General features: G+C 38.1%; 1 protein-coding gene across 1 annotated transcript in view; it reads left to right on the top strand.

Moving 5' to 3' along the window:
• Nucleotides 1-32: 32 nt before the first annotated feature.
• LRRIQ3 (leucine rich repeats and IQ motif containing 3) overlaps nucleotides 33-17,542 on the top strand; it is a 71,633-nt gene continuing 54,123 nt past the window's right edge. The window contains exons 1-4 of the mRNA XM_032782126.2: nucleotides 33-98; nucleotides 7,205-7,502; nucleotides 10,679-11,002; nucleotides 15,144-15,277. Of these exons, the coding sequence (XP_032638017.1) occupies nucleotides 7,242-7,502; nucleotides 10,679-11,002; nucleotides 15,144-15,277 (719 nt within the window). The 5' untranslated portion in view covers nucleotides 33-98; nucleotides 7,205-7,241. The remainder of the gene's footprint in view (nucleotides 99-7,204; nucleotides 7,503-10,678; nucleotides 11,003-15,143; nucleotides 15,278-17,542) is intronic.

Below are 17,542 nucleotides of genomic sequence, written 5' to 3'. Positions count from 1 at the left end.
CGGGCGTCTCCAGGGCCGGTTCCCATGGTAACCGCCAGACAAACAAGGTCGCAGGTCCCTGCAGCTCCGCCGCCGGCCGGGCTGGGCACGGGACGCGGGTGAGTGCAGTGGGGTGGGAGGCGGGGTAGCTTGCACCCCGGCGGGGCTGAACTCCGCGGGAGCCGAGGGAGCCCAGTCCCAGGGTTTTGCCTAGGTGGGGGGCTGAACCCGCGTGTCTCTTAACGGGCCCAGAGGGGCTCTGAACCCCGGGGGACCAAAGGTCCAGGAGCCTAGCCCCAGGGTCTCTCCCGGGCGAGGGGCTGATCCCCAGCGTGTCCGACAGGCTGGGATGGGTGAAGATTTAAAGCAGAGCCCTGCTGGTCGCTAAGGGCTAATTGTGCAGTCCCGGTCGGTAATTTCTCACTACAGAGTTTGGGGGCAAATTAGAGTCTGTAGCTGAAAATTTCACCCTTAATTTCGAAGTCTGCCGCTGAAACTGACAACACGTCCCGAAGAGTCCTTGGCATTTTTTGAAAGAGTCAGGTTGTCAGACTCTATTCCCTAGCTGGATTCCCACGTGAGTGTCTAGGGCATAGCTCCCTAATTCCCAATTTACACCTTCCAATAGCTGCAGTGTTCTTCACCTCCTGGCTCAAGCAGCAGTGTTCTGGCCCAGAACTGGCTGCACGTCAGTAGTGCACAAAGTGATCCACGTGTCTTGGTTTAAGTTTCTTAGCACTTGGAGTTATAAAATATGACATAATACCTGATGGTCTGTGTACTATGCTGAGAAGTATAGTAATAAATGATGTGTTAAAGTGGCACAGTAACTTGTCTTCAAATTATCTGGTTCAGAAATCTTTTATAATACTCACATACATCTCAGTATTTTGGCCCAGTCTTACAACTAGATTCATGTGGGTGCACTTGAGTGCACCTGAACACATAAAAATCTGCCTAAGTGGTTCAGAGCCCTAGTTTTCTATTTTTACTAGTTGAATTTCAAGAACAACGTGAGTAGATTGTACGGTTGTCTTTCTGAGGCACACTGATAGGAAACTTGGAATTTATTAAAATGTGTTCATGCTGTGTAGTGTCATTTATTTTCCCTTTGTACTTGCTTTTTGTTATTTATTGAAAAAGAAAGGGTTGTTCCTTTTGCTATGTTCTAGTGTCTAAAAGATGTCACAAGTGATAAAGAATTACAATGTTTATTCAGTTTGATTAAAAACGTCTACAAGAAAAAACAAACTAAGCATTTAAATCATAAGCATTCTTCAGTGACTGCTCATACCGAATTTTTGAATAATACTGCTCAACAATTTGTATATAAATTTAGTGGTATTTTGGTTATTCAATGCCAACAAGGATTATCAATTAAAGAGAAAAATAACTTTCCTTCCAGTTCTAGTAATGGGTGGACATTGTTGGAACCTATGAATGTATCTTCTGTGCATAGGCTCAAACCTACAAAGGCTTGGGGTATGTCTACACTTAAAATGCTACAGGGGTGCAGCTGTTTATATAGATAATCCGCCTCCTTGAGAGGCCATAGCTAGGTTGATGGAAGAATTCTTCAAGGGCAGTGCTGTCTATCCTGGGAGTTAGGTTGGGATAGCTACAACTCTGGCTATGTCTACACTACCACAGTAAGTCGACCTGTGCTACGCAGCTCCAGCTACATGAATAACGTAGCTGGAGAAAATCTCCCATTGATTTACCTTACTCTTCTCATCAGGCGTAGAGTACAGGAGTTGACTGTAGAGGGATCTGCAGTCGATTTGGTGGGTCTTTATTAGACCTGCTAAATCAACTGCTGGTGGATCGATCTGAGAGCACTGATCCCAGTTGTAGTGTAGACTTGCCCTTTTAGTGGTATAGATTTTTCACATTCCTGAGAGAAGCAGCTATACTGAAGTAAATTCCTAGTATAGACCAGGCCTTGGGCACATAAATAGCTTTATTCACAGGAGTTGTAAACTTACTTACAAGCCTAAGGGTATGTCTACACGTAAATGTTACAGCAGCACAGCTGCTTGGCTGTAGCGCTTCAGTAGAGACACTATTTACACTGATGGGAGGGGTTCTCCCGTTTGTTTAGGGAATCCCTGAGGAGTGGTAGGTAGGCTAATGGAAGAATTCTTCTGTTGATGTAGCACCGCCTACATCAGGGATTATGTTGGTTTAACTATGCTGCTCAAGGGTTTGGATTTTTCACACTCCTGTGAGACATAGCTAAAATGACTTAATTTTCTAGTGTAGACCAGATAGGCTGGTTTTAATTTTCTAGTGTAAACTGCAGTTAATTTATCAACACCAGTCCAAAAGAAATGCATCATTGTGAGGCGAGGTTGTTTTGCTCAGTACTCAATTTAGTAATTTATAGGGTTGTCAAGCGATTAAATGCACTGGTAAACAATAATAGAATACCAAAAATAGTTTTGGATATTTTCTACATTTTCAAATATATTAATTTCAATTACAGCACAGAATACAAAGTGTACAGTGCTTTCTTTATAATTATTTTTATTACAAATATTTGCACTATAAAAAACAAAAGAAATAGTATTTTTCAATTCACCTAATACATGTACTGTAGTGCAATCTCTTTATTGTAAAAGTTGAACTTACAAATGTAGAATTATGTACAAAAAATAAGTGCATTCAAAAATAAAACAATGCAAAGCCTTAGAGCCTACAAGTCCACTCACTGGTACTTCTTGTTCAGCCAGTCTCTCAAACAAGTTTGTTTACATTTGCAGGAGATAATGCTGCCCGCTTCTTGTTTACAATGTCACCTGAAAGTAAAAATAGGTGTTTGCATAGCAATGTTGTAGCTGGCATCGCAAGATATTTACGTGCCTGATGCCCCAAAGATATGTCCCTTCATACTTCAACCACCATTCCAGAGGACATGCATCCATACTGATGACAGGTTCTGCTTGATAACAATCCAAAACAGTGTGGACCAACGCATGTTAATTTTTATCATCTGAGTGAGGTGTCACTAGCAGAAGGTTGATTTTCTTTTTTGGTGGTTCGGGTTCTGTAGTTTCCACATTGGAGTACTGCTCTTTTAACACTTCTGAAAGCATGTTCCACACCTCTTCCCTCTCAGATTTTGGAAGGCACTTCAGACTCTTAAACCTTGGGTCAAGTGCTATATCTATCTTTAGAAAGCTCACATTGGTATCTTCTTGGTGTTTTGTCAGCTCTGCAGTGAAAGTGTTCTTAAAGTGAACAACATGTGATGGGTCATCATCCGAGACTGCTATAACATGAAATACTGTATATGGCAGAATGTGGGTAAAACAGAGCAGGAGACATGCAATTCTCCCTCAGGGAGGTCAGTAACAAATTTAATTAACACTTTTTTTTTAATGAGTCTCATCAGCGTGGAAGCATGTCCTCTGGAATGGTGGTCGAAGCAGGAAGGGGCATGTGAATGTTTAGCATATGTGGCACATAAATACCTTGCAGTGCCGGCTACAAAAATGCCATGCGAACGCCTGTTCTCACTTTCAGGTGATATAAATAATAAGTGGGCAGCATTATTTCCTATAAATGTAAACAAACTTGTTCATCTGACCAATTGGCTGAACAAGAAGTAGGACTGAGTGTACTTGTAGTTTTACAAGTTTTGTTTTGGATGCAGTTATGTAACAAGTAAAAATCTAGATTTGTAAGTTGCACTTTCACAACAAAGGGATTGCACTATAGTACTTGTCTGAGGTGAATTGAAAAATACCATTTCTTTTTATTTTTTTACAGCACAAATATTTGTAATAAAAATAATAATATAAAGTGAGCACTGTACACATTGTATTCGGTGTTGTAATTTAAATCAGCATGTTTGAAAATGTTGAAAAACCATCTACAGATACAGTAAAAACTGTTTTACCCAGCACTTCATCGACCAGAAAGCTCTCTAAACTGGCATTTCTGATCTTCATTGAAATTCCGGTTTATAGTCTGGTTGGCACTGGGCTGGCAGGGGGTTGGGGCACAGGAGTGGGTGTGGAGCGTGGGCTCTGGGACGGAGTTTGGGCGCAGGAGGGGACTCGAGGGGCAGGATGGGGTGCCAGATCTGGGAGGCACTCAGCTCGGACGGCTCCCCGGAAGCGATGACCTGTCCTGGCTGCTCTTAGGCGGAGGCATGGCAGGTGGCTCTGCACGCTGTCTCCACCCACAGACACCACCCCTGCAGCTCCCATTGGCCAAGGTTCCCAGCCAATGGGAGCTGAAAAGCTAGTGCTCGTGGCAGGTTGAGGTGGGGGCAGCGTGTGGACCGGTCATCGCTTGTGAGGAGCCGCCTGAGGTGAGTGCCCCCCAGATCCAGCATCCTGCACCCACTCCTGTGCCCCAACCCACTAGCTCGCATCCCCTCCTGCACCTACACTCCCTCTCTCTTAGTTAACTGGCATTTTTCACTTACTGGCACCACCCATTCCCTCAACATGCTGGATAAAACAGCTTTTATTGTATTTATTAAATTTCAATTGATATTCTACTATTTAACAGTGTGATTAATTGTGATTACATTTTTTAATTGCGATTAATTTTTTTGAGTTAATCGCGTGAGTCAATTGTGATTAATCAACAGCCCTAGTTATTTATACTTTGTTAACATCATATAGATACTACAGGTAAGGAATTGGGTCCTGATCCTTCAAAGACTTAACGCATGTGCTTAATTTTACACACACAGCTGTCCCCTAACCTACAAACAGTTCAGTATTGGTATAACCCACATTGCTGAGAGTTTTTCCTGCCTCATTACTTTCTTTTGGATGTTATGGCTCCTGAGCTGCGACCTTCATTTGTTCTTCTGAATTTAGATTCTATGGGTGCAGAATATAAACAGAGAAAAATGAAAGTGTGGTATCTTTTGATAAAGTCTCACCATACACAAATCTTATAATAAAGGAAGCCTTAAAAGTAATACAAAAACTGCTATAAAGAATTTAGGAAACAAAGTATATCATGAGAAAAGTATCCTAGTTCTACCAAAAAGCCAATTTTTTATCACCTAGTTATAAAGTGCTAAAAGTGGTGGCTTAGAGAGTAAATGCTGATGGACCCTAAAATATCAAAGTGCTACTGATCTGGAATTAACTTATTTATTTTTCCAGACTCAGACTCCTATTGAAGCCAATGGTAAAACCTTCATTCATGTCGGTGAGAGAAAGTTTGGATCCTTCATTCACTGTTGCAGATATAATTACACAATTTGTTTTTAATTAAGGTGAATATTCCTGCAGTTTTAGGTTCTTGGTACCATTTTCATTTTGTTCTGCTAGTTGGCAGAAATGTAATATTATTAATGGATCCCATTAATTTGCCATGTTTCATGAACACTATATCCTTGTTCAAAAGTACACTGTACAAAATGGATTAAAACATGTTCCTGGTAATAGATAAACATTTGACATTTTAAGTAAGAAGCTAGAAATAAGTGCCTCTTGTAACAGTGTAGTACTCTCAACAGATAACCAGCAAATTTTCATGTATTGTATTCTCTCCAGGTGGAATAGTTCCTTTAAGTGAAAATTCCTATCCTTCTGAACTGGAGAATGGTTTGCAATCCTGTTTAGTACTTTATCATAGACTCTCATTTATTCAAACCTTGTTTCCTTCACATACACCTCTGCCACATGTACTTCACCTAATTGTATATAATGAATAAAGGTTGAGAGTAGAGTGGTGTCTGTTGTAACTAGTATGCACTATACCAGGGGTAGGCAATCTATGGCACGGGTGCCGAAGGCGGCACGCGAGCTGATTTTCAGTGGCACTCACACTGTCCGGGTCCTGGCCACTGGTCTAGGGGGCTCTGCATTTTAATTTAATTTTAAATTAAGCTTCTTAAACATTTTAAAAACCTTATTTACTTTACATACAACAATAGTTTAGTTAAATATTAGAGACTGAGAAAGAGACCTTCTAAAAATGTTAAAATGTTTTACTGGCACGTGAAACCTTAAATTAGAGTGAATAAATGAAGACTTGGCACACCACTTCTGAAAGGCTGCCGAGTCCTGCACTATACTCTATAGAGGCATAGTTTTCACAGTGTGATTAAAAATGTATAATAATTTACAAGGAATTTAGGAAATTGCTGAAGATATAAAACTCATGAAAGGTTTACTGATTTCTGTTCAACTGAAATCTTTGAATCTTTAATTAGATCCCTAATACTGGAGTAAAATATTTCTGTACTTATTTTTTATTTTTAATATTGTGGCATTAATTGATTTTGATAATTCATACATTTATGTGTGCATTCCTTATGTTACAATAATTAAAGTCTAAAAAAATGGCTGAATCCAGCTGTTCTTTGCAGTTACATTTTTTTAAAAAAAGATAATTTCAACTAAATGGACATTCCTACCTTTATCAATAAAACCACATCAAATTGCGCCTGATTCCAGCAAATGTCATACAGCAGATAGTGTTGGATTGTCTCAGTATTTGAAAAGAAAACCTTCTTAGCTGATGCAGCAAGTGGTATTGATGATTCATTAAGAAATACTAGCCGCAGGGACATTTATGCTGCTTTAGGTGCTCTCTTTTGGATAAGCTGTAAAACAGAGTTCACCATTTGTGGTTATTAAAGAATTCATAGAAGTTTTTTTGTAAGAGCAGGGCTGTTAGCACTAGTGTCCTAACTAGACTGTAACACAGGAAGTTGCATTCTGCCAACAAATTTCTCTATGCAGTACCAATGGTTCATGTTATTCTTTGCTTTTTCCTGTCTAATTTATTGTGTTGTGTTGTTGTGCATTCTTAAACATTGTCTCTCTTCCAAAGTGGCTGCATTTAGTAGCTGATGAATTCATCCCTACAACCCGTACTCATGTTAACAGATCAACTAATAAACATCCAGTACATTTATGTATCTATTATTCATTCACTGCTTGATTGAATGAATACAAAATATAAAGGGTTGCATAATCAAGCCTACAGTTTGCAAAGCACTTTTTGGGTTCCTTTGGAATAAAATGTACTATATACTAGTAACATGCACTTGCATTTTTTCATTCACTCTTATGTTTTCAAATTAATCCCATAACAGATCCCCCCCTCTTCCCCCGTGGATGTGTAATATTTTACAGAGCAAGCAGTGTTGTAACATACAGTTGTATATTTATTTGGGGTATTTGAAGTTTTTCTTTTGAAAGTTGAATAAATGCAACCTACTGTGTAGTCCTTCTTCTTTTCTTAGATCTCTTGTGGATGAACCACAAAGCAAATAACCAGCCATGGAGGAATTAACAGAACACCTTGTTTCTACTTCTGAAAATCTGTTACTCAAATATGGACAAACTGCCAGTCAAGCCCCCCGAAAGAAACTGAAAGATCTTGTTATAGTTCAATTAAATGGGCTATATTTAAAGAACGTGAGACATTTGCAATACTGTGTTTTGCTTAAAGTATGCATCCTGTCTAATAATTATATTACAGATATTGACGCACTTGAATGTTGTACTCATTTAGTTAAGCTGGATCTCCATGGAAATCAGGTAAATAGTTGTTTTAGAAATATGCAAAATAGAATAGTTCAGTGAAGTAAATTTATCTGCAAACTTGTGTGTTTTCCCAGTATTTCTTAGAAGCAATTTACATTTTAAATGCAGACTTTAACAGTATTGTTTGTACATAGCAGTTGCTCTTGTGATTTAATATTTTAGATTTTTACTCTAAAAATATCTGTTCAGGAACAGTTGGTATAATATTGGCTGCACTGAAGACAATTGGATTTTTGCTATTGATTTGAATAGGGCCAGGATTTCACCCTATGTCTACCATTTTCTAGCACAACACCTACCACAAGGAGGTTCTAATTCTTACTAGGGCCTCTGTGCATTACTGTAACTTAAGTCTTAAGTGATGATAATAATAGCTCAACACATCTGCACATTAATTTATAATGATATGTCAAGATTATATAAATATAGAATTTGGTTGACTGACAAATGATAGCATGAAATGGAGTTTTTCCCAGTAAAAATTTTCCATGCATTGTCTAATGCATAGATGTTAGCAGAGGAAAAGACCCAGTAAGATAGGCCATTTAGGGTATATCTACACTGGAGTTAGAGACCACCAACAGCTGGCCCCTGTCAGCTGACTCTTGATGCGGAGCTGTTTTATTGTGGTGTAGATGTTCTGGTTCAGGCTGCAGCCCAAGTTCTGGGATCCTCCCATCTTGCAGGGTCCTAGAATTTGGGATGCAGACCAAGCCCAAGCCCTGCAAACCCGAGTCAGGTGGCATGAGCCAGCTGTGGGTTTTTAATTGCAGTGTAGACCTACCCTTGGTTTTCTCCTAATATTAAAGGATTGTTCCCTGTTGTATATTAACATGCTTTGTCCAGTCTAGTTTTAAATGATTAAAACATAAGGGCTTTCACTGCTTCTTTTGGGAGGCTGTTCTTTAAAAAGTGGAAGTTAAATCCTGGTGAGGAAAATAGAAAGGAGCATAAACTTTGGCAAATAAAGTGTAAAAATATAATTAGGAAGGCCAAAAAAGAATTTGAAGTACAGCTAGCCAAAGACTCAAAAAATAATAGCAATTTTTTTAAAGGTATATCTCAATAGAAGCAGGAAGCCTGCTAAACAGCTAGTGGAGCCATTGGATGATCAAGATGCTAAAGGAGCACTCAAGGACGATAAGGCAATTGCCGAGAAACTAAATGAATTCTTTGAGGGGGTCAACAAGCATGGACAAGGGGGAATCCAGTAGATATAGTGTGTTTAGATTTTCAGAAGGCCTTTGATAAGATCCCTCGCCAAAGGCTCTTAAGCAAAGTAACCAGCCAGGGGATAAGAGGGAAGGTTCTCTCATAGATTGGTAACTGGTTAAAAGATAGGAAACACAGGGTAGAAATAAATGGTCCATTTTCAGAATGGAGAGAGGTAAATAGCAGTGACTCCTAGGGGTCTGTACTGAGCCTAGTCCTATTTATCATATTCATAAATGATCTGGAAAAAGGAGTAAACACTGAGGTGGCAAAATTTGCAGATGATACAAAACTACTCAAGATAGTTCAGTCCCAGGCAGACTGCCAAGAGCTACAAAAGGATCTCTCAAAATTGGGTGACTGGGCAACAGAATGGCAGATGAAATTCAGTGTTGATAAATGCAAAGTAATGTACATTGGAAAATATAATCCCAACTATACATATAAAATGGGTCTAGATTAGCTGTTACCACTCAAGAAAGAGATACTGGAGTCATTGTGGATAGTTCTCTGAAAACATCCACTCAATGTGCAGCAGCAGTCAAAAAAGCAAATAGAATGTTGGGAATCATTAAGAAAGGGATAGATAAAAAGACAGAAGATATCATATTGCCTCTATATAAATCCATGGTACTCCCACATCTTGAATACTGTGTGCACATGTGGTTGCCCCATCTCAAAAAAGATATATTGGAACTGGAAAAGGTTCAGAAAAGGGCAACAAAAATTATTAGGGGTATGGAATGGCTGCAGTATGACGAGAGATTAATAAGACTGGGATTTTTCAGCTTGGAAAAGAGACAACTAAGGGGAGATATGATAGAGGTCTATAAAATCATGTCTGGTGTGGAGAAAGTAAATAAGGAAGTGTTGTTTACTCCTTCTCATAACACAAGAACTAGGGGCCACCAAATGAAATTAATAGCCAGCAGATTTAAAACAAACAAAAGGAAGTATTTTTTTCACACAACTCATAGTCAACCTGTGGAACTCCTTGCCAGAGGATGTTGTGAAGGGCAAGACTATAACAGAGTTCAAAAAAGAACTAGATACATTCATGGAGGATAGGTCCATCAATGGCTATTAGCCAGGATGGGCAGGGATGGTGTCCCTAACCTCTGTTTGCCAGAAGCTGGGAATGAGTGATAAGGATGGATCACTTGATGATTACCTGTTCTGCTCATTCCCTCTGTGGCACCTGGCATTGTCTACTGTTGGAAGACAGAATACTGGGTTAGATGGACCTTTGGTGTGACCCAATAGGGCTGTTCTTATGTTTGCATTATTATAGAATTTACTTTTAAGATTTTTTTGTTTATCTTTGGTCTATATCTTCCTTTGCATGGTTCTATTCCATTAATACTCCTAAAATATAATAGATTGGAACTGGATTTTTTTTGTTTGTTTCTTTGGGGAAAATAGAAAAATCTATTCTCCTTGGGTTGAAAAAGTGTCACCTATTGGGAATAAAGCCTTTGGCATGTGGCATTGGAAATGTCTTTTCAATTCATGAAGCAAAAGTTTTCAAGTAGATTTGACCTTCTGATCTTGTTTTGTGTGATGGAGATCTGTTGAGACAAGCCACAAACAGAAAGATGCTGAAAAACAAAGTTCTGAAGAAGCAAATCCAAAATTGCTGCCTAACGTGGTTTGTAGGGACTTGGGTTTGATAGATATGTGAACTTGTGACACTATAAATAATAATTAGCTCCAACATGTTTAACCTTTTTACATTGTTATAGCTCATAGCTGTGATACCCGGGGAGGGTTATGTATTTAGTGGCATCCTGGTCACATCATGCAGTAGCTCAAAATAATAATTAGGGTCCAGATACAGCCCCGGAGTAGTCAGTGGAATTGCAGCTACTTACATAGAGAGTATTGCTCACTGTGGCAGTTTATAATTTAGGATCTAATAAACTACATAATTCAAAATTTCATTTTCATCATTATTTCAGATACAGCATCTTCCTGGCCCGACATTTTGGGAAGGCATGAAGGAATTAAATCTACTCTATCTTCATGACAGTGGAATTGGAAAACTGGATAATGTGCATTCGTTATCTTTCTGCCCTAACCTGACATGCCTCACCTTGTTTGATACTCCACTGAGTCTAAGAATAGCATATAGGCATATTGTTGTTAACAGCATTTTATCTCTCAAAGCACTGGATTACTATGTAATTTCTGATCAGGAAATTGTTGAGAACTGGAAACTTCCCCCCAAATATAAACCATTTAACCCTAGCTTTTTCCTTGATTTTTGCCATGCTCCTAGAAAGGTAAGCAATTATGTTACATCAGATTATATTAGATATTCCTTAATAGAATGTTAATGTTTTATTTGACTGTGTTGCACTGTTTTATATACATTTTATGATAGCTGTGTTAAAACTGTGTTCCATATTTTTTGATTAGAATAAAGCATTTATATATTAAAACAGTTGTATGTGATCAAAATGCTTAGTCTATCTATACAGTACACTCTCTTTGGTTTGCCATTGTATTCCTATGCTTTGATCAAAACCAAAATTCGGTAATCTGTTATACAGTAATATGAACATTTCCAGCAGGTTGTGTCGCTCCTCACGAGTACCAGGGTTGTGAGGCATCTCACAACTACCTGCCCTTAGCATAGTCTTGTCTCTGTGAGTTGTAGATCAGCTCCCTGAAACTTCCAGTCTTTGGCAGCACAAGTACTACCTTCCAGGTTTCCCCTTCTCTGTACAGATAGCAACAGGCACATACTAACCCCCGAATATTTGGTGCGTTATCTGTAGTGTCCAACCCCTTATCCAGTGAACACTCACAGAATTACCAGGCCTGCTATTCCCACAGGAACAGTACACACCAGCTCATAAGATTCAACACTTTGCTTTACATCACAGCACTTAGATGTATTTATAGTGAAAACAAAAACAAGTTTATTGTTAAAAAATAGAGATTCAAGTAATAGTGAGTAAGAATATTGGAAACAAATGATTCTATGTAAATCAATATCATAACATGCTTTCTAGAGGCTAAACTCAACTAACAAGTTACTCATCTGTCTAAAGAGGCTTAACTCACCCAAAATGCTCTTTAGCATTTTCAGACACTGATTGAGACCCCTTTTGCATGATGCAAAACCACGGTTCTTTTTCTTCCTTAGTAAAGGGTGCCAGGGTGTCTATTTTGTCTCTCAAATATAGTCAAGGAAACCTCTAATGTACCGCTTACGATAATAAGGTTCTCTTCCCCCACTGTACTTCTCTTCCTATTAGATCCTTTCTGAAATTCTTTCTTACCCTCCTTACTCAGTATTCAATCAAGACTAGTGATAGGGGACCCATTGTGAATGAGACAGTACTTAATTTACACAGATAAATGGAGAGATATGTTCTGTCTGACAGAAAACATGTTTTTCACCTTTGATGGTGACTACTATCTTAATACAAGCTTTCAGAATATATTTTTAGTATAGATGCATAAATCCTTACAGTAGTACTTGTGCATACATTTCATAATGATACTGATGACCAGTATGACACTAGCTTTCATTTGAGACCTCATATGACATTCTTTGGTGACAGGGCTGGCTCCAGGGTTTTTGCTGCCCCAAGTGGCGAAGAAAAAAAAAGCCGCGGTCGTGATCAGCAGCAGTTCCACCACGCCACTTTCTTCTTCGGCGGCAATTCTGCGGTAGATCCTTTCCTCCGAGAGGGACAGAGGGACCCATTGCCGAATTGCCGCCAAAGAGCCCGATGTGCTGCCCCTTCCCCTTGGCCGCCCCAAGCACCTGCTTGCTGAGCTGGTGCCAGCCCTGTTTGGTGAACAAGAATGTATGTGCTAGAATCAGGAGATTCCAGCAACCTCTCTGCACTTGGCAGTTCGCATTAAGAGGTTCTTCGGTCACGATACACATATTTAAGAAAACCTATCTATTAGTACCAGCACATGGAACAATAAGCATTGATTTGCCATGCAATACTTCTAAATGTACAGTGGCTATGGATAATAACTGCACCATGTCAGAAACTCATTCATCCAAGCTAATGTCTTCTAAGGTTGATGACTAATGTTTTGTAAATGACTATGTTTTACTTAATTTTATTATACCATATACCATTGAAATAAATCTGTTGCTCATGCAGATAATTTCCAGAGTCTATTTATAATCAATCACTCATTTTTTCCCTCTGCAATGTGCATCATACTAGTAGTTAAAAAAAGATAATTCTTTGACATTTTTACTGAAAATTAATTGAAAAATTGAGTTATAAGAAATGCCAGACTTTTGTACTAAAATAGCACAACATTGACTTCATAAAATAAATCTGTGGTGCAGAAATATAATAATCCTGTATTATATTATATGATACAAAACCTTCAATATCATTTACTGTTTTAATAGGACAATTAGCTGCTGTATTGCAACAAAAATTGAAAATATAGTAATATATTATTCAGCAGTGGTGCTGAGCCAAAACCCTAGAGCTGAACAACATTGAACTGGGGTAGATCTAAGATTCTTATCTGAATCCAAATATTATAGTTTGTTCTCTTGCACTGTTACTATGGAGCGTGTGCCACCTCTCATTTTGTGAAAATAGGTATTGAGACAGTGGATCAGACCATTAGACCATGTGGTTTACTATTCTCTCTCTCTGACAACAGTCAGTACTAGATGGTGCATGGACGTTACTTCCTAGCCTCCATCAACTGGAGGTAGATTTTTGCAGTGGGACACAAACATGTTAAACCCAACTAGAAACATGAATATTTTCATTATAATGCACTAGAAATGAGGTGCAACTTGGAGCTCTGATGATAAGAGATGTGCTTAACACATATGTACTAAAATAAAACTGGATTATGTCTTCCTACAATATTTTTTGCCTATAATAAAATTTATAACTTTAAAGAAATTGATATATGCTATTAGTTAAACTGGTTTTTGAAAATACAATCTTTGCCCTGAGAGGAATAACTTTAAGAGTTGTTTTTTGGTGCTCGTAAACCCTGCATTTCTGAAGTTCCAAAAACATAGAAAGAATCCTAAAGGTGACAAAATATATTTGGATGAAAACAATCTGGGGAACTTAAAGTATTAACATATCTTGAGAAAAAGCATTCAGTAAATGCAGACAATAGGAAAACTCCCCTCAAGAATGCTATTTTCCCCTCCTTCTTATGGAACTACTTTAGTGGAGATGGGACTATGTCTTACTGAAGGTGGTAGCCAAAGGTTATAATGACAAAACATTTGTGCAGTTAACTTCACAGCTCCTTTGGATGGTTTACAATAAAAAATTAAAAACAGTAGAAAATGTAACTTTTCAAACACCACTTGATTTCATTGGCACTACTCACATTAATAATAGCTAGAGTATTGGGCCCTGAAATAGGAACCAGTTCTATTTTTGGGAGGGATAGACACTGAAAATATTACCTTCTATCATTTTTTCTAAATTATACCTAGGATATTGTAATAAAACCATGCTCGAAAATTTTTAATATGCTTTAATATTGAAATCTGTTTGAAACCCACCCATATAAGGCATCTTTCTGATTTAAGAGACCTCTTCTAAGCATATCCAAATGTATTATGCATAATTCTACTCCACTTATGGTAGAAGACCATCTCCATTAAACAACCAATTCTGTCAGCCCGTTTGAGTAACTGCTGAAGGTATGTTTGACTGTAGTAACATTTTCTGAAATTGAATGTTTGTAACTGCTGCATGCTGAATAAAGTAGCAACCTGTATTTTAGGCCAACTCCGTGTGGGTTTAGGCATAAACAGTTTAGTAGGTGGAGCCTGTAGCTGAGAAGAGAGATGAAAATTTTGTGAAAAATGAGAAGTATATTTTTTTCATTTTTGGCTTGATCAAGTACTATAGAAAAGTGAGCTGTGTCTTGTTTTACATTACTTTTTATTGTATTTATAATCAAACTATATTCTCATTTTCATAATTCCTAATAATTCATAACCCGTTCAGTTATTCAGATATTTTACTAAAGAAAGAAAACAGTATTTTTTCATTGTCCTACAGTAACAATAATATTGTAATAATCTAGGGTTATCTTTATGTTCAGAGCACTAACTAGCTTTTCTGTAATTTAAAATGAATTACCTTTCTACAATAGGCAGCATAGTCTCACCGACAGGTGTTTATTTTATATGGGAAGGAGGGTAGAGACTCAGCTTTGGGTTATAAATTATTTCCTCAGCTCTGTTTCAATAAAAATTGACAGTTTTTTATTCTGCTTGTTTTAAGTTTTCTTCAAGCAAAATACCTTGCTCTTCCCCTTCAATTGTGAGCTATGGAATGAAAATTAAAATAATAATCATTTTAAAATACATTGTTTCAAAATTATTTATTAGAGAAGTACAAATTTTAAGGCACAATATTCAACGTATTTTCATTTGAATTCATACAGGAAGCAACGATTGAGGAGGAGATAAATGTGGTAAAAGATATCAATGCAAAGATCAATCACATTCTAGCTCATCACTCACCAGTTGTGATTGTTCAAAGATGGATAAGGGGATATTTAACTAGAAAAAGATTTGGGTATGTACATTCTTTTTATTTAATTTTTTCAGGATGGAAATGGAGATTTTTTTAGTGCAGAAGAATAAGTACATATTTAGAAAACCTATAAAATACTTTGTCACAGTTGTAATCACTTTATATAGCAGGCAAATATTTAAGGACAACCAAGGTATATTCAAGAATGATATACCTATGGCTATTCAAGAAATAAAAAAGGTTCTGTGTGCTTATAATATACAGTATTTGAAGAAATCATTCAACAAAATTCTTCTGTGTTGCTTGATGGCTAAAGTACAGAGTCGCTGAATGTGTCCTTAGTTTACTGTATAACAATCAACTAAATGGCAGAAAGCACAGCTGCCGTAAATAGTGTTTTTGCACTGCAAATAACATTTCTAGTGCATTATTTATTTCTGTTCTGTTTTCTTTTTGTCTTAATCTCTATATCTCTTACAAGTTGATTGAATTTTCCTTTGGAAAGATGTAACACAAATTCATTTTCATATAGAGTTGTCTATACATCACATCTATACAACTCAGCCAATCAATAATAATGATAATAAGGACAAGATGTTTGGTATTTATATTGTAGAATGTTTGCTTGGATGATTGCACCAAAATAAGTATATCAGAGGTTTTGTCATTATGCAAGTGTGCCGGGCTAATGCTGAAAGTATTCACAGCATTTATTTACAATTGTTCATTTTTACTATCTGCTGAAATAATCTGCTCTCAAATCATACTCTCACATTCTGATTCTACACCTGCTCTGCATTTATAATGGTTGGAAATTGCAGCCTAACTTAGGAAATGTTTATAGAGCAAATAATGTCCACCATGCACGTCTCTTTGGAAAATGGTCAAAGAAAGAAACTGTAAATCATGAAGCACTAAGATGGCAGAAGTCTTTTTATTTTAAATTTGATTGTAATACGTGAGTATTATCTGAGAAGTGAATCACATCAATATCTATATTACAAGAGAACAAATTATTTTGATTTAACCACTTGGTTTTTAAAAATTTAGTGAATCCAGTGTCCTAGGTATTGGGGGATATATCTCCTTGATGTGGGTCTGGGAGAGCCAACTTCTCCTCAGTCTTCCAGAAGTATGGAAAGTTTTGACCATAAAAGGATGAGCAGGATCAGGATCGGCTCCAGGGTTTTTGCCGCCCCAAGCAGTGGGAAAAAAAAAAAAAAGCTGCGATCACGATGAGCGGCAGTTCCACAGCGCCACTTTCTTCGGTGGCAATTCGGCGGCAGGTCCTTTGCTCCGAGAGGGACAGAGGTACCCACCACTGAATTGCTGTCAAAGAGCCCGACGTGCCACCCCTTCCCCTTGGCAGCCCCACGCACCTGCTTGCTGAGCTGGTGCCTGGAGCTGACCTCTATTGTTTCTTGCATTTTATCGTACTCCCACTTGCAAAAACCTTAGATCACGCAAATCATGCAAGAGAGACAGATTCCTTCATGCTACAAAAAACCCCAAACCCCACAATGTTAATGGGGTTAATGAATCATGCAGGAAAAGCTTTATTTGGCATGTTGAGGCAATGGGGGGTTCCGGTTAGTCAAAAATTCCACTTAACAAGAGTTATACCTACAAATGGAGGGAGGGAGTTTGGGTATGTGAGGGGTTTGGGGGAGGGGATTGGGGTTCAGGAGGGGTTTTGGGGTGCCAGATCCGGGTGGCACTCATCTTGGGCAGGAGGCTCTGCACACTGCCTCCATCTGCAGGCACTGTCCCCATATATCCCACTGGCCATGGTTCCCAGCCAATGGGAACTGTGGAGCCAGCGTTCAGTGTTGGCTCCGCCTAGGAGCACCAGGGACATGTTGCTGCTTGCAGGGAGCTGTCTGAGGTGAGAAATCAGAGATATTAGAAATGTTGGGTTCTAGAGTTTTCCAGGTGATAAAGTGCCAGATAACGCAGTTTTTACTGTGTCTGTATATAAACAGAATTCACACACAATTTTTACCACTAAAAGAATAAAAGAAATGTTGCTTAAACTATTTTAAAAATACTTTAACTCCTGTTATAATAGACATCAAATCTCTTTTTATCCCTTGCTTAAATTTAAGTATTAAATCCTTTATTTAAAATAAAGGAAAAACTTCCTGTAAATTCCTGAAATTCTATTTATGGCAAATGATGAGAGATTTAGTATTTTCCCACAAATTACCACACTCTGTTCCCCCTCTCCCCAATCCTGCCTGCAACAAAGTACATTTTACCCAATTCTGCTATTATGGCAGCCAGTCATGTGGGACCCACAGGATTCCA

This window comes from Chelonoidis abingdonii, chromosome 7 (assembly GCF_003597395.2).
Source record: "Chelonoidis abingdonii isolate Lonesome George chromosome 7, CheloAbing_2.0, whole genome shotgun sequence".
Lineage (NCBI taxonomy): Eukaryota > Metazoa > Chordata > Testudines > Testudinidae > Chelonoidis > Chelonoidis abingdonii.
The sequence above is the reverse complement of the archived record's forward strand: the minus strand, read 5'-3'. Positions and strand labels throughout refer to the sequence as shown.